At 33.3% G+C, this 27983-nt stretch overlaps 5 protein-coding genes across 5 annotated transcripts; all 5 read right to left on the bottom strand.

Annotated features, from left to right (window-relative positions):
* Positions 1 to 56: 56 nt before the first annotated feature.
* TRIADDRAFT_1761 (uncharacterized protein) lies at positions 57 to 5546 on the bottom strand (the record flags this gene model as incomplete). Its single annotated transcript, XM_002112273.1, has 8 exons — positions 57 to 317; positions 444 to 671; positions 830 to 930; positions 1058 to 1226; positions 1327 to 1550; positions 2256 to 2422; positions 2527 to 2828; positions 5475 to 5546. Coding segments are annotated over 8 exons (1524 nt in total), but the record flags the coding sequence as incomplete, so codon positions are not given.
* A 1862-nt stretch (positions 5547 to 7408) lies between these two features.
* TRIADDRAFT_56199 (uncharacterized protein) lies at positions 7409 to 9830 on the bottom strand (the record flags this gene model as incomplete). Its single annotated transcript, XM_002112272.1, has 7 exons — positions 7409 to 7717; positions 7913 to 8140; positions 8295 to 8395; positions 8559 to 8727; positions 8836 to 9059; positions 9213 to 9358; positions 9508 to 9830. The coding sequence occupies 7 exons, from the start codon at positions 9828 to 9830 to the stop codon at positions 7409 to 7411; spliced, it is 1500 nt and encodes a 499-aa protein (XP_002112308.1).
* A 6896-nt stretch (positions 9831 to 16726) lies between these two features.
* Positions 16727 to 17587, bottom strand: TRIADDRAFT_56198 (uncharacterized protein; the record flags this gene model as incomplete). The annotated part of the gene is made up of 2 exons (XM_002112271.1): positions 16727 to 17031; positions 17203 to 17587. The coding sequence occupies 2 exons, from the start codon at positions 17585 to 17587 to the stop codon at positions 16727 to 16729; spliced, it is 690 nt and encodes a 229-aa protein (XP_002112307.1).
* Positions 17588 to 20884: 3297 nt separating this feature from the next.
* Positions 20885 to 22390, bottom strand: TRIADDRAFT_56197 (uncharacterized protein; the record flags this gene model as incomplete). The annotated part of the gene is made up of 1 exon (XM_002112270.1): positions 20885 to 22390. One exon carries the CDS (start codon positions 22388 to 22390, stop codon positions 20885 to 20887), a length of 1506 nt encoding a protein of 501 aa, XP_002112306.1.
* A 2722-nt stretch (positions 22391 to 25112) lies between these two features.
* Positions 25113 to 26600, bottom strand: TRIADDRAFT_24953 (uncharacterized protein; the record flags this gene model as incomplete). Its single annotated transcript, XM_002112269.1, has 1 exon — positions 25113 to 26600. One exon carries the CDS (start codon positions 26598 to 26600, stop codon positions 25113 to 25115), a length of 1488 nt encoding a protein of 495 aa, XP_002112305.1.
* Between the last annotated feature and the right edge of the window lie 1383 nt (positions 26601 to 27983).

Genomic DNA, 27983 nt, shown 5'->3' with positions numbered 1-27983 from the left:
AAGCTTTCTACGGTATCAAACTGAGTAATTGCTTTTATCTTTTCTATTTCCAGCTCTTTCAGTCGACGACGCAATAACTTGCCACCTGTCGATTTAGGCAGAGTATCAATAAATTCAACCCCTCCATATAATTTCTTATGTTCAGCTACTTCTGAAGCAACAAAATCTTCCAACTCTTTCTCAGTGATATCATTATCACATTTAACTACGAAGGCCTTGGCAAGCTCTCCACCATCAATATTTGGAATCCCAATAACAGCTGCATCGGAAACCTTAGGATGAGTTAATAAAACCTCTTCTAATTCAGCCGGTGCTACCTATAGCATGAATGAAACGAGGTCAAATTGTCATCCTCAGACTAAGTGAAATTATCTATTAATCATAGTAATCAGCAGAAATTTAATTTATGGGATGAAATCTTTCCCTTTATAACTCCCATTTACCTGGAAATCGTCATATTTAATGAATTCATCCAGGCGATCAACGATATACAAATTGCCCGATTCATCATAATACCCAACATCTCCAGTATGTAACCATCCATCTTCATCAATAACTGATTCAGTAGCAGCCTGATTTCCTAAATAGCCTTTCATTACTTGAGGACCTTTAAAGCATAATTCACCTGATTCGCCAACAGGTAGAGCTTCACCAGTTTCAATATTTACTACCTATACCAACATAAATCGAAGCATTTAAATCATTATTTTGCCGTACCATAACTTAATACTAACGTTTACTACGGCATTAACTGACGAATTTATTTTGTGATATAGTAAGAAAATGGTCGAAATGGACGGATAGCAGAACATTATAACTATATCAGTACCTTTCCCTTCGTATGGGGAACAAGTTTACCGACCGAGCCAATAATTGCCTTGCTTGAAGGCACAACAGCTACTACGGGACTTAATTCAGTTAAGCCGTAAGCTAAGTACGCCCGGGGAAAAAAGACATATAAGCAATTGTATGAATACCTTTAAATGATGGGAAAATAGTGTGCTACCTGAAGAATCAAACCAGATGTTACTGATATTTCTAGCTATGTATTGCTTACCTTGTCGATATGATCCACCCAGATTACCTCCCAATACTGTTTGCGCTTCTTTACCTAAAGGAGCTGCTGCCCCAATAACGTCGTTCAAACTGCTAACATTAAAGTTGCCAGTCAATGTCTGTTTGGATAGCGAAGCTGCAATTCGTGGAGTAATAGTTGCAATGGTAATCTTGAAAGAAAAGAAAATTACTAAGCTCCCTTGACATTCCAAATAACCTCGTACATCAATAAAAATGAAGAAAACGATCGCTAGAATATAGTTACCATACCTTGTGTTGTTGAATTGTTTCTAGAAAGACTGTTGTATTAGCTTCGGCCAGGGAAACAAGTTTGCCTCCAAATCGTAAACCAATCAAGAGATTTGCAACCATACCATAGATGTCGAACCATGGTATCAAGGCCAATAAGATATCTTGTTCATCGACTGTAAAGAATGGCCGTACAGCAGCTTGGCTAACATTGCTGATGATATTGTGATGAGTTAATATAACGCCTGATAAAGTGAATACATACGATTGTTAATAGGGATTTTGGCAAGAACCAATTTTAATATTGAATTTTTTACAAGCGCTATACAAACATCTCAACAGAGAAGCTGTGTATAGTCCTAGCAACTAGCGGTCTGGTCAACACAGCTAGGGAGAAACGACTAAGATATTTTTTGGGCATTACCTCGCGATAATTTTGGCGAATTTATAAATCTATTGACTACGGTTCGAGCTAGGGTAAATGACTTGACGATTATAGTTTATCGTTAGATGCAACTTGAATCAAAATTTCACTTGAAAAGAACAAGTTTTAAATTCACTATTTACCTAACTAGAGATTATTTACCGACCTCTCACTATGGAAAAACAGTCAAATTGCATAATAAACGAAGCAATAAATCTAACTGCAGACGGGTAGCTTACAGTAAGGTGTGATTCGAATCAGGGACTGGCCGACTATACAAAATTTAAACTCGCTGTCTATCTTAACTAGAGACCATTCACCACTAGCTTACTATGGAAAAAACAGTAAGATTACAAAGCAAACGATGCTACAAATCTAACTGCAGACGTATTGAATACTATATTGCTCACTAAATAAAAGAGCGTACCAACAGTGGTTGTTGAAGTACAGAGTTAAAGGATATAATAACCTAATTACTACCTATATTCTTAACGAATAACATTAGTTCAAGGATTGATAAGGCTACCTTTGGGTGAGCCTGTAGTACCATCAGTAAAGGCTATAGCCGCTATATTTTCGCAAGAATTGATCTTTTTACTTTTATATCGACTGCCATCATCTTCTAATAATTCTTGAGCCAAGGTAATATCGCTATCCGTGATGTTATCCATGACGTAGATATTAGAAATATCTCTAATGATGCAAATATTTTTAAAGACATTAGATGGTAAGAAATTGATAGTAGTAACAGCTAGCTCATTTTAAGTATAGAGAAAATAATGTGCATCATTTCTGACCTTCTTGCTGCTGCTTCTTTTGCTTTGTCAAGGAAAGCACTCACGGTAAAGATATACTTGGCTTCAGACAATTCTAGCTGATTAGTTAATTCTTTAACGGAATATGCCGGATTGACTATACATGCTGTACCACCGGCTAATACCGTTCCAAAAAATACGATAGGATATTCAGGAATATTGGGTGCATAAATTGCAACGACATCATCATTACTTAATCCTAGACGCAATAAAGCCGATGCAAGCTTTATTGTGAATTCTCTGATTTGAGCGTAAGTGTAGGAATGGCCAGTTTTAGCATCAACCTGTAAATAATATGAGTATTGATAATAGTTATATAAGAATAACATAAAAGATCTTGGTCTTAACTACGTAACATCCTACCTTAGTAAAGCAGATTAATTCATTTGTAATTTTAGGGTTATATAGCTATGGATTGGACTCTGCCTACGTTCATTAGCCGTCACTACTTAATAATCTTGTCTGATACAAAAACTAAAAGTTAATGGTATACGAGTTTAGGAACGATAAATTAATGATTGTATTTAAATTATGAAATATATTTTATTTAAAGTAGGTTCAGATAACTGTCTGCCTCTATCCTTAGCTATAACATTATTTGCATTGAAAAAGATATCTAATTGCTATTACATTCACTGTACAGTATAGTGCAAGGACGAGAAGATTATAAAGCTCAATCATTAATCTATTGGAATCTATATCTATTATAAGTAAAATTGGAGCAGCTTGCTTATAAAACTAGCAATAACCTATTTTTTAGATGATAAAGAATATTTTCTGTGGATAGGTATCATTAATATGCATTAAATATACTACCGTGATAATCTATTATCTACCTTAATATCCGTATATATTATATTATATTTTAGGTCATAGTATCATTTTTTATGTTTTATTCTAATACAAGTTCTCTAAGTCTTCAAACATAGTGCATATTGTGTTTTCTTGCTAAGAAAATGTTTCTGAAGCAGCCAAACAGACTTGATATGTAAGTTAGTATTTTGTCATAGATTTGAAATTGCATATATATACAGTAAATATCCGAGAGAGAGGGCTTTCATTTCGTTAAACTATTTTTTAATTAAACAAACAGGTAAGGGGATCTGTAAGGTAAAAAAGATTCGCCTTAATAGGCCTAAAATTGCTTTAGCAATATCGCTTTAAAATCTTAATTATTGAATCAACCATGTACAATGGATCTAAGTCATTCGAATTAAGTATTAAGATCCTTAGAATTGAATGCTTGATGGAAACTGATCTGTACTTCATATTGTACTGATGATTCTGTGCCTATAAAACTTTCTAAGGAAAGCTAATCTACGCTAAGCTACCATGGTACCAAATGCATCTGAAATGTATCATACTGTAGTTAGAAGCGCATCTTTCAGCATTTCCATTTAAACCATAGCGTTAGCCGATTATATGTCATTCACTTTAACAAGAAAGAAAATAATAAATGCAAGTAACGGATACGGTAGTCAGACACGGTTACTGTATTACAGAATAAGTCAAGAGTCTTAAAATTGATATCTTGCAATAAAGTAGCTGGTTTTCTATGTATTCATTGACTTCTTGAAATAAGTGCCGTATAATATCAGTGAGTATAACGGCAGTATCTGTGATCAAGTAATTAAAATTCTAATATTTTCGTCTCTAAATGTATACCGTGGGATACATATTTTATATTTGTGATCCAGAAAACATTACTATTACACTTCTCGTGTACAGTTCCAGAATTTCAGTCATGTATATCTAGCATTTCAATCAGTTAAATGATTTTTATAAACGACTAAAATGATTTCACAGCTCAAACTCTACAAATCTATCCTCCCGAAATAACGAGCAAACTTAATGAAGCCTTTGCCATATCAAATATTTTCATATTAGACTGTGAAAAGTTAAAAATACTATAGTCAAGTCTGGTTGACTTCAATTCCGTTAGCTTTCATTTCGGATTAAAATAAAATTAGTAATTCAGTCGTTAGCATCATGTCATGACAATAGCAATCATCGTTAGAAATTTAAGAAATCATGAAGATGGATGGTATGCTTATGAAATAGTCCTAATTATCGAAATTAATCTAAAATCTTTAGAAGTTAACTCTATTAACCTAGCAAGTCTGGCTCGATATAAAAACATATGAATACGTAGGGGCACTTTAATCACACTTTTCACTACTAATCTGACAGAATTTTATATTTTATGTTAAAGATAATCATCATTTATCTCTCCTTTTATAGTATCATATCTAGTTATATATGAAAACCTTGTTAGAATAATAAAAATGATACGTTGTTAAGACATTTGCCCTTCAAGATACTGCAGTATGTAGTTGGTTATAAAATTAAAACTATTAGAAAATGATAAACCTTGTCTTAGGTTCTGTAGCTGAAGAAATTGCAATGGCTATACAACACTAACGATACAGATATAGCGAAAGCAGTAAAGCTTCTAAAGAATAGCAAGTTATTAATAAATGGGCTTGCAAAATATGCACACTGTTAACCGATTATATCCCGACTTTAAAATTGCGTTTAAGACATTATACTACAACGATTATTTTTATTATACCGCTAGAAAAGCTTCTTTGTTTTTCATCTTGGATAGTAAAATTAGTTAGGGATGACTTTCACTCTTTACTATTTCAAGATGGTAGTCTGTTGGTTTTAGCTATTGATCAGCCATCAATTTCGTTTTCTGTCATTGGATATCGTTAACATCTTTTATATCAGTGATGCGAACATATTCTGCTTGCTGGTTGGGATTAGCGAAATGCAAATGATCATGTGGTGTATTACAGAGATGTAAGAGGCATTTTGCTTTTGTACAAGTCCGAAATGCAATTGAATTTGTTTGGGATAACTTCTTAATAAACTTTTGCCCATCGCGCAATTTGTATATTGACTAAGTAGAAAATGTTAGAACTTACCACAGCAACCCGGCTGCCATATTCATCGAAATATTGGAAGATGAAATCCACTAAATTGATATTATCAGGTATTTGGCACGTGAATAAGCTCTGTACCTCCATGGTAGTTTATAAGAACAGGATTGTTCAAATTAATCACCAGTAAAATGCTAGTAATGCACGATTTAAGTACAACCAACACGATTGAGAATAACGAAAATATAAGTAGACTTATATCGTATACACTAGCTTCGATCAGCGTATGTGTTAAGTACGGCGCTTTCAGTAATTAAGACTCCCGTCAATGGTTGATTCAATACTAAAACTTCCTTGTTTTCGTTCGACAAATAATTCATACACCAATTCTATCCAGTATGACACCTTATAAGGAAGATACTAACGATACTTACTGTAGCCTAAGATCACAGTAATTAAATAGCAAGAACATAAGACCGACAATAGTATAGATTGCGGCCATTCAGTGCGGGTTTATTAAGCAATGCCTTGCCTCATAACAAACAATAACCGTAATATGGCATTATTATGTATATTTCTTGATGAATTCTGTCTCTATAGTAATTAATTCAGTTATAATTATTGTATACAAATTATGTGGCTAAAATTAATGTTATATAAAACTAATGGAGAGAAGAACAATAGCTGTTCTATTCTTTTTCATACTGCCAGCGTGTTGATTCATTACAAAAGTGCTCATGACATCCTAAAAGATTGATAGTTTAATGAAGGCCGGAAAAAGTAACCTAAATCATTTATACAGCATGCTGCAGACATTGAATTTCCTTTCTTTGCTCACTTACGAACTTAATAGCCTTTAACGGGAAATTTATACATCATCATCTTATTTTCGTATTATAAATTGTTTTGCTATCGTATAACACATTGCTAAAATCCTAGAATAGCTCCTGGAGATCATGACTTGACATTCTAACGATTAAATACTTTCATATAATTATTCGTAAAATAAAGTACGTAAGCTTTAAATGATCAATTATTATCACAACTAACAAATCAATTAGACTACAAATTCGCAGATGTAAGCTTTCTACTGCCAATTCAGACGGTATTAAATGCTTACTAGAATAGATTAAATATAAATTTGCAAAAGATTGATTATATCTCATGCTAAGTAGAAGTCTAATTTTTCAATCAGCTTCAGTCAGTACTAACATATGTGTAGTTAGACAACTGGTATATCATATAAATTACTCAATCTGCAAGAAAATGTCTAACTTACGATGTATTCTGCTATTTTATGCATTAACTGTAAATATTGATTATTTCTACCACTGTCTTAAGAATTTAGAAATACATCAATATTCTCTAGAGCACATATTTTTCCTCGCTCTGACTACATATAATTATCTTTAAGATGATACTAGATTGCGAAAAAATGCCTGTAAAGCATAGTGATGAGCTTATTTTTCCAATGTTTAACATTGTTAGCTCAGCCGACAAACTTTAAAATCAGCACCTGAGCTTTATATTTGAATAACTATTCGGCAATAGCTGATGAAGATTTAAGCAAGCTTTCTCAAATTTATTTTTAGGAAAAATGAATGTGTTTACTAATCACTTATAAATAAGCAAAATTGATCCAACTAAATTGACAATGATAGGATAAAGAGAAGTAGTTATCGAAATATAATACCACATAAATGGCGGTTTAGTAGAAAACAAACATAATATTCAACATCCGTCAACTATGAAAACTAAGAAATACAAAGGCAATCGAAATATTAAATTGCTATTGCTCTAAATAATATTATCATAAATCATACTAAATTTAATGCTGAATATTTGCAGATTGTTATTTCTAAATCTAAAGTCACTCTTAAAACTGACATTGTTATGAATGTGTAGAGGTAAATAATAACAGAAATAATGTTGACATTTATTATTAATCTTATGCCAACAACAGCACCATTTCCGTTCGATTAAAATCGAGTTGAATTGACTTTCTTATATTTCTCAATTTCTTGAGCTTTTAACTGGCGTCGTAAAATTTTACCACTAGCTGACTTAGGTATAGCCTCAATAAATTCAACGCCACCTCGTAACTTTTTATGTGGTCCCACTTCTCCAGCAACAAACTGTATAACTTCTTCAGCTATTAAATCATCGCTTTTTTTGACTATAAAAGCCTTTGGTAGCTCACCAGCGTCTACATCAGGAATGCCTATCACTGCGACATCAGCAATCTTGGGATGAGTTAAAAGTAATTCTTCTAGTTCAGCAGGTGGAACCTAAATTTTCAGGAGGATAAAATAACGTAATGATAATAGGGGCTGATTTTAGTAGTTGTTTTTATGTGCAATGGTGGTATACTTAAGTAGCTAGCATGGACTGTTACATATTAGGTATATACTCGTATGTGATAACATAATAAGCAATAAATTAACGAAAACAGCAACCCTTAAAGTAAACTAGAGAAATTGTACCTGAAAGCCTTTATATTTGATCAGCTCTTTCAATCGATCAACAATGAAATAATTTCCCGATTCATCATAGTAGCCAATATCGCCAGTATGTAGCCATCCATCTTGATCAATTGTTTTGTCAGTTGCTGCTTGGTTTTTCAAATACCCTTTCATTACTTGAGGGCCTTTAAAGCACAATTCACCAGATTTTCTGGCAGGTAAAGCTTTACCTGTTTCGATATCCACAACCTATCATGTCGCAATAAAGCAATTTCAACGAAAAATTAAATTATAATAAAAATCTTCTTGTTAACTGTCTCGATTTTATGTTCATAAAAGCAGTTTATGAAGAGAACTTCGCTGCTAAAGTTTTATCGTTGGTCATTAATGTTACTATTGTTACCTTTCCTTTGGTATTTGCAACGAGAATTCCAGCTGAGCCAGGAACAGATTCATTGGCTGGAGAGACCGTAGCAACAGGGCTTAGCTCAGTCATTCCGAAACCTACGATGTTAAAATTGTTTTACCATTTTGCATCTTCGGTTGATGTTAATTATGATATTGCTAATTTAAACAGTATGACTGAAAATTATTCGAATACGAATAAAGATTTTAACTTGCAATCCTATTTTGATGCTTGGTATTTACGATCAAAACGATATTTTACCTTGTCTAACCGAAACACCCAATCGGCTGGTAAGTGATGATTGTGTTTCTTTCCCCAGCGGGGCTGCAGCACTTATAACATCTTTAAGACTGCTAACATCAAACTGTGATACCAGTGGATGTTTAGATAGGAAAACGGCAATTGGAGGTACAATGGGTGCAACCGTGATCTAAACAACATTAATTTTAACCAAAATAGAAGAAATCATGACGACGAATTGTAGCGAGCGATTAAAAGATTGAATCAAGGTGGTAGTTGCTCCAGTTATCTTGCTTACTTTATTTTTTTGGATACACTCTAGAAAAGCCTTTGGTTCGAACCTTGACATTGATACAACTTTAGATCCATAGCGAATTCCAACAAATAGTATAGTAACCATACCATAAATGTGAAACCAAGGCAGCAGAGCTAGGATAACATCATCAGTGTCGACATTGAAGAAAGGCTTCATAGCAGCTTGGCTAACATTACTGATGATGTTATAGTGAGTTAGCATAACACCTATAAATATCCGAGTTCAAGATACACCGATTACTTAATATTCTCAGTCATTTTCGAACAATTTATCTACGATGTGATGAGGAAGTTAGACAAATTGTAAATTCGCAATGGAATGGCAATTTAAATACTTGCCTTTCGGTAACCCTGTAGTACCACTAGAAAATGGCAATACAGCTACGTCTTCGCGAGGATTGATCTTTGCTGGAACATAATAGCTACCATCGTCCGCTAATAAATCTTGAAATGAAGTAATGCCATCACCAGTAGGACTTCCAAGAACGTAAACATTTGAGATATGGCTAGTTTAAATCATGATGAGAAAGAGGATTGGAGCACATAAGAGATAATATAATAAAATTGACTCTTCTCCACAACATTTTAAAGCAGACAATAATCAAGTGCTAGCCTACTGAATACTCGCATCGTACAGTATAATAATCTATCATACCTTAATGCAGCTGCTTCTTTAGCTTTCTCGGCAAAAAGATTGACTGTAAAGATATGCGAAGCACCAGATAACTCTAACTGATGTGCTAACTCTTTCGCGGTATATAGTGGATTACACGTCGTTACTGTTGCTCCAGCAGCGATAGTACCAAAGAAAACGATGGGATATTCAGGGATATTGGGTGAATAAACGGCTACAACATCCCCCTTTTTCAAGCCACGACGCATCAAAGCCGATGCAAATTTTTTCATTAAAACCTTAATTTGTGCATATGTGTAGCTGCGGCCAGTAGCGGCGTCAATCTGGAAGTAAATGATATTCATACCCAAAGTTAAGAAGAACTAAAGACATCACAGATTGATAATGCAATTAAAAATTTTGTGCTAAGCGCTATGATTATGTGACTAGACTAAGCCACAGACTGTTATTTTCTTTTCAGTAATCACCTCCTACACTAAATTATGGAATACGCGTATCATCAAGGGTGAGAGTGCCAATATGTGCTAAGTCGCCTTTAAATAATTTAATTCCACAATTTAGGCCGTCAAGGTGATAAAGGGAAATTTTCATAAAGAATCGATTTATAGGGATTAACACTAGCTTACTTACTAAATTGAGTGGTTATCGATATTGTTCAACATAATTACATTAATAGCATTCGACGATAGCGAAGAATAAGTAATCAAATCAAAACTTTACTTTGCTAATAAACTAAGGGCTATCACTACAGCATTTATCACAAGTATCGCTTCTGGTATGGATAATCTCGATACAACATCACGCTAATGCAATGTAAACTTTGCCAAAATTTGATGTAAGATGCCGATTCATACGAATCAAGCGGGCTCCTGTCGTACTATACAAGTGTGCATGCTGAAAGATTCATCTTAATTTGCAAAAGATGTACTTTTCACCGATACATAGTTTTATTTGAGTAATGTACGAGATGGTAAGAATACTTTTGAGCAGTGCAGAGTATGGCCAAGGAAGGTAGAACTTGATTTTTTGGTCAGTGCTTAGAATAAACTTTGAAATGCAGCAGATTGTAAGCATAAAATCCGATCTTTATTACTGAATGCTTGCCCCAATCAATTTTATGGTGTGATTATTCGGCTATCAAAATTAATCTTGGATGCGTTCGCTGAACTGATTATAAACCCACGTTAGGATTGTGCTGTAGTTATAAAATGATTTTGGCTCAGTAATTACTACATTCGTCCTAGTTGACGAATTATTCGTTATCATTTCTTATAATCTTGCCCCATTTAATCTTGCAAAGATTGTATTACGTCTTAAATTATTTTTGATTAGATTAGATTGGTATAATAAAAGTTATTAATTCATTACTAGATGCCGTGAGCTTTAAAATCACGTTAATTGTTGCGCTATAGTTTATTGACTTAAGAATGCAATCAAATTATACATGAAATAAAGCTAAAACTGCGTCAGTTGTACTCTTATACACTATAATGTTATCTGCAATATTTCTTTCCGCAGTATTAAGAGCTAAGATTGCGAACGATGCTTTGGTTTGAATGTGCTGTTGTTGATGGCATTTGCAGGGCATTAAATTCGCAAAACAATGTTGAACATTCATCTAGAATTTTTCATATAACTGATGGCGAATTTGACACCCACATTAATTTTATGTCTAGTTTACAGACATCGGTTATGACTCATGTTATTATTTACAACAAGTTCGATATGAACACGGAATTACAATTCGTGCAAACGGAAGATTTTCTGTTTTTCATAACAATTTGTTATATCTCTCAAAGTCTTAATACTGTAGCAGAACATAAGTTCCAAATTTGTATATCGCATACTTTCGTGAATATTTCTGTACTATTGATTGTTATTGATGGATCTACGAGAAAAGGTATAGTTTGAGAGTTATTTTTTGACCGAAAATTCGGGGTCACTGTACCTACTTTGTATTACCTAGACGCAATCTCATGAAAACGGTTCATGTTTTTAATATTGTAGCGACACTTTGACGTTAGAAGTATCCTCTAATTCTTACATCTAAAAGGCATATTCTGCATAATCAAACTGCTGAAAGCAGATTATTCATGTTCACATTTGTCAAGAAAGTAAAATGATTTTCCTTATGAAATCAGAACAACATTCAGCTATCTAGCCCATCTGCTATAAAATTGATAAATTAGCCTTGAGTATATCTTACGGATTGAATTGGGTAAAGTAAAGATGATGGGGTAAGGGTAGTAGAAAATTGCATTGAACGCTTATTTCAATTAATAACGATAAAACAAATTACTAGCTAAAACGGATAAATTGTATTCTTACCACAGCTTCACGATCGCCGTATTTATCACTGAATTCGAAGATGAAATCGATCAAATTAATTTGATCCGGTAACTGACAAGTATATTTACTGCTGATTTCCATCTTGCGTTTCATTCCATGAAAAGTAAATCGCGTCCAAGTAACAAAAAATAATCATGAAGAAAATTAAATTAGAGTTAGGAAGACGATTTCATATTGGTGCATATAAGAAATGGCGAATTATATTGACTTTGACAAGAAGCAATTGATACAGGTTACTTTTTTTTAACAGTATTCGCTGATAATTAACAACTAAAGCATCAATTGCTTACCTTTTTAATGCCAAGAAATAACTGGAAAAAGTATCACTTATTTATATGTGGTAAAAAAAAGAAACTGAAAAGCCTCCTGAAACAACTTAATCCTCGTCAATCAGGGAGGGTCTGATTTATCTTAAGTTGTAAATGCAGTTACCTAATGCACATGTTGCCTTATATAGTTCTAATATGATTTGAATCAGATTTACTGTTAAAAATATCCAAACTACGCATTTCAAGGTGTGTCCGAGACTTTGCCCCACACCCGCCTATTCATAACTAGGCTACCTTAATGGATATTCAATAATAATAATTAATACAACGATACAGAAGTTTTGACCTATTATTTGTTGCAATTGAACTAATTGTAATGAATCATTATATTAATGAATACGGCTTTAGTTTATTTGTAATACTTTTATGTGTGGGTCCCACCAGTATTTGTTGTAGGCAATGACGAATAAAATCTTCGACAACGCCTCATTAATGCACCAAGTAAAGTAAATATGTATAAATAAGTAAAGTAATTCTTTTTTCGACTATATATGCAAATTTAGTAAATGACTAACCAGAATGAACTGTTATTACAATAACTATATCCGTAATTACATTTAATTCTGGGTTTAGTGATGGTCATGTTACTGGACGTATAGAATCTGCTGTGCGTTAAGGACTGCAATCGTCGTAAAGAAATCCATCAAATTATCCGCAGCTATATAAAAGATGACCGTAATGCAGCGGTAAAACACAAACTCAGAAACTATCTCGTAACTCTGCCTCTAAGAGTGATCGTATTTAAAGTTTCCAATTGATATTTTTACTTCATAAAGCTTAAGAGTGTTCGCGTTCGATCCCAAACTTATAACAATAAATCGTTTATATTCATGTAACGACCAAGGCCTTTACTCATTAATCTGCGTCGTAATGATAAAGTAGACGATGTCTAATGTTGTATTTTCCGCCTTTCATCATCTGTCACTGATATTTTTAATCCTCTTAAAGTCTGAGGCAAGATTTTATTGACGGCAGCTTATTTTAGGTATGGTCAACATTCTAGAACTAGGAAGCTGACATTTAACATGGCTCCGTTTAGTTAACATAACTTAGATTAATAAATTCTAGTTTCGTAGCATTACGCGAATAAACTTTCTAACCCAAAGAGATTTTTTATCCCGATAACCATCTCATATCAAGTCATCAGAGTCCGATTTATTACGTATTGGATCACGTAATCATTTATAGGCAGTTAATGTTGCCTTCATACTTGTCGTAGATATTTTGCATAAAATTGGTATTAATTACTTATATGGGCCCTGAATGAAAACTCATCAGGTTAGCCATATAGGCCGATATAGCCAAGGTTCCGGGCTTTTATTATTGTTAGGTAGTTACCGGTAGCAATGTAGCTATTTGTTGACATTGCCTAGGACTTGAATTCTAGTTTTATTTACACTTTCTCATATTCTCAGGTTTATGTATCGAAAGGTTAATAACTATACTCATATGGTAGGAGGTCACAGTTTGGAGAGTAAATATTATTGCAGTACCATAAAAATTGAAAATGTTAAACTTCTACCCCAACAGAACGTTACGTAATGCTTTACTGAACTTGTACTGAGGTTCTCCAGCCAGCAGCTTGCTACACATACATGATTTCCTGATGATTTGCATTTTGCTTTCTGCTCTATAGAAGTTGAATCAGTATACCTAGAGCTACCTCACGAGTGTTTTAGCTAGCATAACGAGCTTCAATTAGCAATTCTAACAACAACGAGATGTTATAAGGTAAAGTAGTGATTAGTGGATAACAAAATGCTGTATACAAAATACTGTGTGTCTTCTAACTGTTATTATATTCTCATAGTTACGTCCATTTTGTATTATCAAGTTAATGTCTATATGAAAGCAAAATAAGTACCCGATAGATAAATTAATACAGTACTTAAAGAAAGAGGTAAAATATGTCAATGACAGAAATTATGTAATGCTATTAGATGGGATAACAATACACATATGTCGAAAATTTTTATCTTACTAGCTTCGTGTAGTTTTTTCAGAAATGTTTGCATTAATTTTTTTTACCGCTGTAGCATCGGCTATTACGAAATTAATTATTTCCACTTGTCTGCTAATCCTATTGTTGTTAAACCAGCTATTCTAGATAGAATGAAGAAATTCTTTCCTAAACTACATTATAAGGACTTTAATTTAGAGTATTGTAGTACTTCTCTATCTCTACTTCTGTTACCTAATAAAATTCTCTACATTTACAATCGCGATTACATCAACAAGCATCTGTAAGATCGTAGAATAAATTCGCCTCTATTGATGGCCAGGAAATGATAATTTGTCGTATCTTATATTGAGACTATATCACAGAATGTAACATAATGTCGTAATATAACCAGACAATTATATTAACCGAAAAGCAATTATGGACGCAAGAAAATGAAATTGATATTTTACATCAATAAAAATATAATCAGCAGCCAGAAAAATTATAAGGTCAAAGGTTCTCCTTTTCAATAAAAGTTTTGAATGACAGAATCAAAAAATCATAAGATATGACTTGGCTATTGATTATGGAACGATTTGACTTGGACAAGCCAAGCTCGATAACTTACTTATTGACAGATGCATTGGCTTATAGTGAATTAAGTTTTTAATATCTATATATAATCAAGTCAATATGTAGCTGCGTATTAACGGCATAACTGATTGGACATCTATCTATATCTACATGTGTATTTATACTTAATAATTTATACGATACGAGATGCTACCGCCATATTTAGGTACAGTACGGTAGCCTAACATGGTATTATTTAGATTAGTATTTAAAGATAGGGTATAGAAGACGTATACTCTTTATATAGCAATAAGTTGGACAATACTTTGATGCTTACAGTAACAACAGTAGTTCAATAAAATTGCTTTCATACACGCCAAATACAGTAAGGACTGTCAGAAATTATAGCTAGCATTTACAGTAACTACGGAATAATTAATTCTAAGCTAACTTTTCGTACAGTTTTGCAAGGTATGAAGATCTACATTGCCACATTACTATATTGGATTTCAATATATCATGAAAGGATCGCTTCTTTCTCGTTTATTCACAATTTCCGCATATTAAAATAATGATTCACTTACACGATACTCATTTACTTCCTATTTACGGTATTTACACCTCCGTATGTTTAGAACAACGATATATACGATTATTTAGTGTTAAGATTTCGATGAATCGTTGTTCTGTAAATGTAAGATTAGCGTTAAATATCGTCATACAGTATGCTATACGTAAGGATGATTGCGCTGTTTAGAATGTACAAATAATCAATCGTTTAGCGGCTTTTCCCGGTGCTTATTTAGCCACTAGTATTTGCGTGGTTGCAGCAACTTATGATAATGCCTTCTGGTTGTAGTTTATCCGTGGGTTACTAATTCCCTAAATCGAGAACTCTTTACAGCATCTATAGGTTGAGTTTAGTGATTCTTGGTCATAGCTGCCGAAATAGGATATTAAAGAGCAATATCAAGTGGTGAAATCACTTACATGTATAATAACGAAATACGAGGTTCTCACATGACGAGCAGGATGGGCTGGAGCAGAAATGGATACTTTCATTTAATTATTTCCGAAATAGATTTAAAGCCATGAAAGCCTTTATTTTCATTAAAGTTTACTGTATAATTCCAGTTTAGAGTAAATTGGGTATAAAAATTGGGTTAAAATATGTACCAGTGATTATCAGTATTTATTGCCATAACAATTAGAAATGATGCATTTCTCAAAAGCAATATCGCATGGTGACAAAAATTTGCTAGAAAAAATACCTACATGCCCTTATTTACTGCATCAGCTGTTGCTCTCTGCATTTCAGAACAGATTGAAGCATAACAGCATCATTAATTAGAAACAAGAACATGCCTATGTATATATTCTAGCAGAAGCATTTGCATTTGATTGAATTATAAATTTTACTACTAGATTACAACTACAATCTTACTATAAGTAAAGTACCATACTATCAAGATCTTAGATTATATCAAGCTTCTAATCTGATATCATGTTAAAGGTGTAAGATAGTCGACTATGCTCTCAGATGGACGCTAACATCTAAATTACTTGCGTTATCGTTTTCAGGGATGCATAAATGAACATGTCAGAAATGGACTTCTTCCAACATGTAAAAATTAGTGTATCCCTTATTTAGAGTTTAGTGTTACAATAAAATACAAATACTATTGGATCAGAGCCACTATAGATATGCAAAATTTAACCGTTACAAAAATTCTTTTGGCATATCTAAGCATTTAATAATCAAGTATTTAGGTATTCTAGATGTAGAAAAAATTCTAGTCCAAGCCACTAATTTTGAAGTCCTAACTAGGCTAGCTTTTAAACAATGAATAACTAATCAACCTCCTATCATATAGAGCCATTTTTTTACGTTTAAGCGACAACTGCTGATATCGACAGTTCGTAAATTAATCTAACCAATATTGAATCAGAATCAATCTCGCCGTTTACATATATTATGTAGCTCTCGATATTTTTCATGCTCATAGTTTGATAGTGCAGCAGTTTTAAGTAATTGATTAGCTTTTACTTAAAGCTGCTTTAAAACTTTTAGTAACGATTCTTCCAGAGAGCTATAGCTGAAACAGTATGGACCAGGCCCACCTTTATAGGCAATTTTTCCATTGACTATAATGTACAACCTTTCAGGTCTTGCACCGTAAGCTTCCATAGTATCGTTATCGATGGAATCGACGTACATTGGTATATCGTAATTATAATCCAGAATAAAATTTTCAGCAATGCGAATTCTATCCTCTAAAGTCTTTGGCTTTGCTATATTTATACCCAATGCACTATTCAGATCAGGCATATTCCAATCATCTGATGCATGAGCTTCAGCAATATAAATGGTTAAGAAAGAAGCATTTGCGCTGTAACGATTGACCAATTGGATATATCGATCGATACTCTGTCGAAATGGAGGTCAGCTATATGATCCAAAGTTCAGTACATGGACAGAATGTGAAGATTGCTGGAAAATGGTTGCTAAATTAGTTAGCTCACCTTTTAAGGTGTAGAGTTTACCAACTGGAGCGTCATTTCCAACGTATGGATAGCCTACCACATGATATCTTTCTTGAGCTATAGCTACTAGAGCTTGGGTATTAAATAAATTTCTTTTCAGTACATTCCAATTTGATATCTCGTTTCGATGGCCAGCTGTATCAAAAAGACCATCCACAAAATTGGCTGCTTCAAAATAATCACTTGGATAGAAAAGCATTCCACCAAAACGTAAATAAATCAATTTCAGAAATCCATAAACTGTTAAAAGTGCCGTAGTGATTGGGTGATACGTAATTTTTGAGCGTTTAATGCTGCCATTTATGACGGAATGCTCCTTCTTTCCAATAGGCTGAGAATTTTGTTCCCTACTGGCGTTTTCCATGCTTACTTAATCTTCGGAAACAATCCTATGTTCAAGATCAGAAAAGTTATGCAAGATTCTACATTTAATCTAATACGTTATGCTAAAATAAATGTTGTGATATGTTGCTTGGATCTTAGATTATTAAGAAATTATGTCATATACGCATAAACATTACCTAGAAATGTTAATTTTTCACTTGCGTGACACATACAGAATTATATCTGTCCACTACATCACGGTAAACGGAAACTTTTGTCTGCAATCAATTATATTTCAACTGCTAGACTAACCAGTAACTGGGTGTAAGTTACCGCTTGTATGAAACTTTGTAGGTGTTGATTAACTTTTGTAAGTAAATTAAGAAAATCACTATAATTCTTTACATGTGCATGCGTAGGTTTCCAGAGATGTACGCGTATGCTATATAATTTATTAGGCAAATAGGATTGTGCTAAAATCTCATTCTGTGAACTTTCTGACTTAGTTGTGTATGAATTCTCAATTACTTTACAAAATAATCTTATTATCGTAGTACTACCGTAAGTGTTTAAAACTGAAGCTAATTGTAGATGATGATAGACATACTAGAATAATTATTTTAAACCCAAACTCTCTGTAATACTTTAGTACGAGTAGTTTCATTTTAATATCAATATATTCGGTTTTGTAGTCAATTCTAACGGAATTATAAAAATTTATCGCTACTACTGTGATACTGTGAGATCCATAAATCGCCTAGCTAAGCATGCGAGTCTGTCAAAGTTGTCATAACTCGAGGATGATAAGGAAACAGAGGAGAAGAAAAAACAGTAGAATGTCTGATTAAAGAGGTCTTAGCAGAGCACTGATCACACGCGCAACGAAATTAAATTACTACTTGAAAGTAACTTTACTTCGCTATAATCCAGTCTCTTGTGCTGTGAAGTTTGTTAATATTTAGATTATGAAACCTTCGTTTTTCGTCCTTAATAACTAATTTATGGTTAATAACCAGTAATTAACGATTAATATGTGATACTAAATTAAAAAATTGTTACCTGAATGATTGTGTAAAAAATGAGTTTTTTCAGTTGACTTTTTAGTGGCCTTAAAAGGCGGTTTTTAATGGTATATATGGGGACCTGATTAAGTTATTTCTAGTCTTTAAGAGTGCCACAGATTGTCTCTATGACCTCCAATTTTAGCATAATATATTTTACTTCTACTAGACATACCTTGAGTAGGACCATTTATCGCAAAGAAAAGAAGCTTTCTAAATCTCTAGCCTACTGCAGTACAGATTTTACTTGATATGGATCTAAGGAAGAATTTATTAATATTAAACGACAAAAATATCCTTTGTAAAGCTTTGTTTCAACAAAATATTATAAAAGATGTGTGTTGGAACAAGTTTAACTCCTGCTTTATGTCTTTGGACAACTTTTGGCTCTGTAACAGAATTTATCGATTCTTATAAACTATGATTCTATTGACTACTTTAAAAGTACTTGTAAGAGCCAAGCATAGTGAATTTTTGCCTATATTGAGCTATCATCAGTAAAGTAGGAATCAAAACAGCATGCTATCTTCGTTTTTCTCCTCTAATCTGACTTCTTGTTTTCTTCAAACAAAGAATTGTGCGTTAATAAATTCATGTTAGTACAGCTTATCTATAAGTCTGATTAAAGTTTTCGATTAATTAATAATTCAAAGATAATAGTTAATTATCTTACTGTTTCTTAATATTATTTTAATTTCGCAAATAATGTAATATAAATTAGTAGATTTGTTATAAAATAAAAGATTGGATAACAATGAAATTGAACTTTGAAAATAGAGTTTTTGCATTCAACAAGAGCAGCATAACATCTAACAATGAATAATAGCCTATTCAATATCATAGCCCCTCTTTTACGATTCGTTTCAAAACATGTTTTCTCCTTAATAAGATGATGCTGTATGTAAGTACTTAAGCTGTAAGTAAATAGCTATGTCGTATGAAGTTGTTATCAAAATTTTATAATGTGAAAATGAGAGAAACTTTAACTAATACTGGCAAAAATGTATCTAAATCATTACACAGTCCAACGTTTACTATATTGCAATCGTATAATTATGTCATATCATCTACCATAGACAAATCGCATATTTACGATATACTCGTACAAAAGTAATATGCCACTCGAAAGGTGTTTGATGGCCTCTTTCTTGAAATCCGCGCTTTATATAAGCTATGAGTAATCATGTAGGTGTTTTTTTAGGTAGTAATCCTTATAGCCTGGTACGATATAAGATAGAGAAGACTAACAAATTGTTGATAAATGTTTCTCTTGTCAAATTTATATAAAAAAATCATATTAAATAATATAAGAATTATCTATCTTGGCTTAAACATAATTGCAACCGAGATTACATTACATTAAGAGATTAAGCTAAATATAGACTAAGATAGGCCTAAGTGTTTCAAATAATAAAATATCCTTCAACGATATTATATCAATACAATACCTATTCATTTTTATGGCAAATATAGACGACTTAAAATAATATTAAGGTTAAGGGTTTTCATCGTAAAATTTAATTTACTATGAATGGATGCTAACCCTAAGGCTAAAGGTATCATATTTACATTGTACAAGCTAGTAGGAATTTAATAAAAGTTCGTAAACCATAGGTATGAGTAGTGCGTACGAAAAGACCAAGTAAAATTTATTATCTAACGCAAATTAAAACTGATACTCGAAATTCATAATGGGCATCTATGCTATTATGATTGGGTAATAACATTACAAACTCTAAATTGCGTGCGATGCTATACTGAAGGGCCATTCGATTTTCTTGTATGTATTGGTGCTAATTTGTTAGATCTCATATAACATGCATTACCAGATATACGAGTATAACGGTGCTGGTTACTCTACCTGTGCTACCAGTAACTACCGATTAAGGACATTATCCCAGGTTGTAGTAAGTACTAATAATATAATTATGATTAATGCATTTGTTAATGACCTGGTTTAGCTTTATTAGAAAGATTGAAAGGCTTAATCATAAGTATTTTAAGCCACATTCTTACTATACTACTCTTCTTAGCTTACAGCATGTCCATAATACTGTAATTGTGGTTACAACTATTAATGAGATAGCAATAATGAAACGGTAAAGATAAAAATCGTAGCCCAATATCCATAATTTCTAGAATCTAGCAATGCACATACTGTTTGCTCATGAACATTAGATCATATTCAAACATATATCAAGTTATTTCTGTAGAAGCATTATGTTACATGTATGTGCACTATTGATCGATTTATTAATACGGTTAGTACTGTCACTTTAATATCTTCGGGTTAGACCGACGTATGCTCCGTTAAATGGAGATAGAGTAGTTCCACTTCGTAGCTTTAGTGGTATTTCCGTCTCGGCTACTGTTTTCAATTCGAAATTTTGTATAATCTTAACCAAGGCTAACTTTGCTTCGAGCAAAGCTAATCGCATCCCTACACAGTTACGTGGACCTCCTCCAAATGGTAGATAGCTACACGGTATCTGTTTAGCTTTTTCTTCAGGTGAAAAGCGTTCTGGTATAAATTCATTAGGCTTAGGCCATAATTCTGGATTATGATGAATACCGTAGATTGGGAAGCTAACCATAATATCTTTAGGAACAAGAAGACCATTAATCGTGATATCTTCTTTAGCTTCACGGTTAACAAAATAAGCTGGAGGATACATTCGTAATGTTTCGGAAATGACCATATCTAAGTAAGGTAAGCTGAATAGAGTATCGTAGTCGATTGAATTTGCATCAGGACAGAGTGAATCAATTTCATCTCTTAATTTCTTTTGCACGTCTGGATTTGTAGCCAGTGAGTATGATGCAAATCCCAGTGTATTAGCAGTAGTATCATAACCAGCGATCAGAAAGATAAATGCTTGAGCAATAATTTCTTCGTCAGTGAGCTTGTCACCATCACCAGCTTCGATCATTTGTTGTAGAATATCTCTTCGGCAAGGGATACCATTTTTTAAATTTCTTCTTCTTTCTCTCAAGACATTTTCTGCTGTCTTAGCTAAGTATATGGTCGACTTGACTAAGTTACCACCAAGTAGAGGCTCGACCATGCGAAATAGTGGGGTAAGAAATATAGAAAAGAATTGTATAACGCCATTAGTATTACGAAATAACCTAGCAGCTGATTCAGTTAATTTCTTTTCTTGCTCTTTTGATTCAAAATCGATACCGAATACCGTGGCTAGGATAACTTTCATTGTATATACACCACAAGTACGCCACATATCGATTGCTCTTCCTTCTTCTTCAGCTTTTGACATCGTCTTGATGAGATTGTCGCCGGCGTCGGTAATAAGTGGCATGATTCCTTTCAATTTTGAAGTACTAAAGGTGGGTATAAGAATTGTTCTTACACGTTTCCAATCTTGATCCTTCAATTGTACCACTGTTTTATCAAAAGGGGGACGCGGTTTAGTCAAAGAAAATCGATTAGCAAAATTAGAAAATTCCTTGACTGTTATTATCTTTAACATTTCGGGATCACCAACCCACAGATTAGGTATGTGAAAGAATAATGTTCCGCAGACATTGCCATATAATTCTTGTCTCTTTACTTGAGCAATATGTCGATTAGTGGAACCATAATCCAGCATATTGCCTAATAAAGGCATAGGTGGTGAAACATTAATTCCTAATTTGCTCAGCTTGCGATAGGGGACAATAAAATTACGGTATAATGTAATGGTAATCAGGCCAAGAAAGCTTGCAAAGAGGAAGCTTTGAATAGATAGCTGTGGCAGCCACAAAAAGTCGAAAATTTTTATCATGTTTATTTCTATCTCGCAGCGAAATACAGTAAAGATATATACAAAAGCTCGTAAATATAGTGATAAATAACTCAGAAGCTCAAGCTGATAACTTGTTGCTGATCGTCAGCAAATGAAGAATAGGTAATCTCGTTTTATGTAGAGCTAAATTATGACGTAATTCTAGTCTTGTATCCAAAGCGTGACATTTAATAATTAAATATAACCACTTCTTCGATCGGACCGCGCCCTGGTGCAAGTATAGAGCTATCACAAAAGCATTTACTATTTGTTTAAAGAGTAGTCCAATAGAAATCACTTCGGGCGGGATGGAATGGAAATTAAGATAGAGTTCAAGACAATGTGTAGATGATGTACTGTATCTGCTGCTAGACAGTGTAGGCTACCTACAAAGTATTATAATACACTGCAGACTAAGCGAATTTTGAAGTTATCGATCTGCTGTACTTTCTAAGTTGAGACTAGAATAGAATACTAAGTGCTAATAAAGATGACTTTTACAGGAATAAAGAATCATTAGACAACGCCTCAAATCGGCAGTCTATAAAACTGTTACTAGTATACGAGTACGTACATCAATTTGGGTGAGATAGAATGGAAATTAAGATGGAGTTCGATACAAGGTCTAGATGATATATTTGCTACTAGACAGTGTAAACAACCACAAAGAACCATCATATACTGCAGCCTGAGCGAATTTTGAAGCTATTGATCCTCTTTACATTTCTAATTTGCGACTACACTAGATTAACCAGAGCTAGTTAAGACCATTTTTATAGTAACGAAAATCATTAGGCAACTTCCGAATACAGTAGGCAGGCGACAAACCTACCACTAGTGTTTGAGCACATATGTTAGTATAGAGACTATGGTCTTTTACCATGTAGTAAAGTTCCCTTGTATACTGGATAAAACCTGAAACTGTTTTGATTTCCGCTTGTCAGTGGCTGATTAATATATATTCGTAAATGCATGAATAACTAATTATATCTTGTATTAAATCAGCTATTTTCATTTATTTCTTAACCTTTTAATGGACTATAAGCAGTAGTCACCTTGCAACTGAAGCAAAAATTAGTATTGCATCGTAGTTTCCTGGCATATCTTGAAGAAGTTCGATTAATGCTTGTAAATAAAAAATTCTATGCTGTATGAGTAAACATTAGTTTACGTCTTACGTAAGTATCAGCCCTTTAACTATATACCTGTATTTTAGAATGCCCAGTACTCAATGCAAAATTTTAGAAACTTCTGGTGTCATAGTGCAATATCAGATTGCAATATTCGGTGTGTTATCGTTACCGTATGCGTATAAATTCCTTTAGAAACTACGAGCTATAATCGTATAAAATTTAAGATCGTGCTATATCAGCTTTTACATCAGCAGTAATGAGGTAACGTAATTAACTATAATTAATCAATATGCAGCGACCGCACTGAGACGTAATTGGTAAATTTATGTATTTACTTTAGGAGTATACGATTTAAGAATATATGTATTATATGATTGTGTATGACAGTGTACGAATTTATAGAAGAAATTGCCTTTCTAGTAATTCTTCATTCAAGCTTTAATGAACTTATGGGCGCTGTATTAATTGCACGTATTTTCGAAATCGATTATGTAATATCTCAACACTTGAATGCCGCCTCCATAATATTAACTTTGAGTACAAAGAGAAAATGTAATGATCTTAAAGAGGATTTCTTTAAAACAGTGAATATTTACCCACGCCCAATTACAAGTATGCCAAATCTGCATGGCTTAAAAATAAAGTTGATATTTATGGCTTTCGTTTTTAGATCAAATTGGTTATGCTAGAATGTTAAATTTATTGCATTATTGGATACCACGAATCTAAGTAAAGCTCGCTTATTCAGAGGCTGTATGAAAGAGTAACCACAAACTAAACAAACTGTAGCCGTGTTAAGTAATTGGGAGTTAATATTCAAAATTCAGCGCTGATGTAATATGTAATAGACTGTGATGGCTCTATATAGTAATTTATAATAATGAAGAGACCTACAATAATCATATTTGATTTTATGTATTCTAACTATTTTGTCAGCTTCCATATGAAATACATACTTGATACATTGTAAAGAAGATATGATTATGTAGCAGGCTATCTTCAATTAGCATCGATTTGGGATGCAATTGTATATTTGCAAAAATCTTGATAATGAAGTTAGCGATAAACTAGTTTGCCTTTATTAAAATGATTAGAGGATATTAGCTGCAACTTCCTTAAGGCTACAAAATAAATAATGATATTACGATTTTATTCTGCCTAATTTATATGTATATTAATTACGATAACATTTAATAATTACTATGATAAAACCTTACTATGATATTTCTGCTCAGTAATCATATTCTAGGTTTGCATAAATACAGTATATTTCATAAAAAATACTCTATCTATCAAATTTAAAATATTTAACGAGCAATTTCGAAGTAAGGCTACCTATATGGATGTATAATTATTCTTATTAAAGGTCAAATAAAGTAGTTAATATATTTGTACAGCAGCACTTTAAAATAAGAACCGCTAATAGTTTCTTAGGATAAATATTCTGATGACATATGTACTTAACTATGGAGTAAAAAGGATCACCCTTTACGTGATTGCTATTGCTGTGCACAAAAATACAAATAATTTTAACATAATTCTATTCACTATTTTTAATCATTATAATTGATATGGACAGTACTGTAACTCTAATTTCTTCGGCTTAGACCGACGTATACTCCGTTAAATGGAGATAGAGTAGTTCCACTTCGTAGCTTTAGTGGTATTTCCGTCTCGGCTACTGTTTTCAATTCGAAATTTTGTATAATCTTAACCAAGGCTAACTTTGCTTCGAGCAAAGCTAATCGCATCCCTACACAGTTACGTGGACCTCCTCCAAATGGTAGATAGCTACACGGTATCTGTTTAGCTTTTTCTTCAGGTGAAAAGCGTTCTGGTATAAATTCATTAGGCTTAGGCCATAATTCTGGATTATGATGAATACCATAGATTGGGAAGCAGACCATAATATCTTTAGGAATAAGAAGACCATTAATCGTGATATCTTCTTTAGCTTCACGGTTAACAAAATAAGCTGGAGGGTACATTCGTAATGTTTCGGAAATGACCATATCTAAGTAAGGTAAGCTGAATAGAGTATCGTAGTCGATTGAATTTGCATCAGGACAGAGTGAATCAATTTCATCTCTTAATTTCTTTTGTGCATCTGGATTTGTAGCCAGTAAATATGATGCAAATCCCAGTGTATTAGCAGTAGTATCATAACCAGCGATCAGAAAAATAATAGCTTGAGCAATAATTTCTTCGTCAGTGAGCTTGTCATTATCACCAGCTTCGATCATTTGTTGTAGAATATCTCTTCGGCAAGGGATACCATCTTTTAAATTTCTTCTTCTTTCTTTCAAGACATTTTCCGTCGTTGTAACCAAGTACTTTACAGAAGAAACTATTTTACCACCGAGTAAAGGTTCGAGAAGAGCAAACATTGGCGTGAAATATATCACCAGGAATTGTAAAATACCACTAATATCCCGAAATAGTACACCAGCAGATTCAGTTAATTTCTTTTCTTGCTCTTTGGACTCGAAATCGATACCGAATGCCGTAGCTAGGATCACTTTCATTGTAAATACGCCACAAGTACGCCATATATCGATTACTCTCCCTTTTTCTTCAGCTGTTGATAACGTCTGGATGAGATCGTCGCCAGCGCCTTTAACGAATGGTACAATTGCTTTCAATTTTGAAGTACTAAAGGTAGGTATAAGAATTGTTCTTACGCGTTTCCAATCTTGATCCTTCAATTGTACAACTGCTTTATCGAAGGGTGGACGTGGTTGATTTAAGGCGAAACGATTGGTAAAGTTGGAAAACTCCTTGACCGTTATTGACTTTAATATGTCAGGATCGCCAATCCATATAGTAGGTATATGGAAAAAGAGTGTCCCCCAAATCTTACCATACATTTCTTGTCTCTTTATCTGAGCAATATGTTGGTTAGTTGATCCATAATCCAGATTGTTACCCATTAAAGGCGTAGGCATCGAAATTTTAAGTCCCAATTGACTGAGTCGTCGATAAGGGGCAATGAAATTACGATATAACACTATCGTAATACAACCAAGAAAGCTTGTAATGAGAAAGCTTTGAATAGAGAGTTGAGGCAGCCCCCACATGTTTAAAATTATTATTATACCTGTCTTGGATCGAATGTGAAAGGGCTAAATCACTTGTTACAACTACAGAATTTCAAGGTGATGATCAGTTGACAATGAAAAATTGGAAGTGGATTAATTTCGTTCTATCCGGCATAAAAATGGCAATGTTCAAATTAGTTCAAATTTTGTATATAATTAAGTTAATATACAGTACGAATAACTTTGCCTTTGGGTGTACGGTATAAGTTCTGGTCTGATCATGTTTACCGTAAAAGGTGATCTGATATTACGTCATACTGTGTTGCACTGTATCAGCAACTAGTCATGGGTTATTGACGGTAAATTACCATGGTAATTGGATAACTTTTGACCAGTCCCAAAGTAATGTAGAACAATGAATTTTGAGATGGTTCTTGGGCTTGAATTTCTTTGGGTTTCAATAGGATAGAGACTGTCAGATTCGAGCTACTGAATTTGTCGTTTTGCAGCATTCTGTCTTTTGAGACACTTGTTAAATATCGGCTTTCTTCTTCAGTAGAAGCTCGCTAGCAAGGCGATGCACGCGTAGCTCATCGATCAACAGCATGTAGAGAAGGAACTCGTAATATGGTATATGAATTTATCAATTTTGTACGCGAGCCTATCAATTTACAATGCATTAGCATACAACTTAATAGAACTCATTATCCGCTATCTTGCTGGCGGTATCTCCAAGCTAGTCGTATTTACAATAATCTTGTGCGCGTACATTTTAGGAGTTCAGTTTTGCTCACATTACTGCGCAACACGATATAATATTGTTAGTGTATCATACTCATACTAAATGGTAGTTTTATTCGATATCAATTGTGAATCTACACATAGTACATGAATATAATGATGAATTATGAACAAATGATGTCAACATTTAAACTAATCATCATTAATTTTTTCAGAATTAAACTTCGATATCGTTTATTATATTACATCCGATCACAAAGAGAAAAGTCTGAACTGACCCAGACTCCTGTATACGTTACTTAGGTTAAGAAAAAATAAAACTTCGATATCATTTATTATACTACATCCGATAACAAAGAGAAAAATTTTAAATGACCCAGACTACTGTATACGTTACTTAGGTTAAGAAAAAAATAACACATTAGTACAACATTAGTAGGACATGTAACAATTATAGTCATAAGCACTAAGGTAATCCTAGCTCAACAGTTGTGCCGTTGAGTAGACGGATATTATTTATTCCATGACACTGTAGCCACACATATGTCATATTTAATATAATAACCAACCTGTTACTAAAAGACATTTATAATATGTATAACTGTTGATTCCTAAAGACCGCATGCGGCCTTGAAATTATAGCATTTCGCATTAAAGTTGATTAATTATAGATATAGAATT

The sequence above is a fragment of the Trichoplax adhaerens genome, genomic scaffold (genome assembly GCF_000150275.1).
Source record: "Trichoplax adhaerens TRIADscaffold_5 genomic scaffold, whole genome shotgun sequence".
In the NCBI taxonomy this organism is placed as follows: Eukaryota; Metazoa; Placozoa; class Uniplacotomia; order Trichoplacea; family Trichoplacidae; genus Trichoplax; species Trichoplax adhaerens.
Note: the sequence above shows the minus strand (reverse complement) of the source record. Positions and strands in the feature narration are given on the sequence as shown.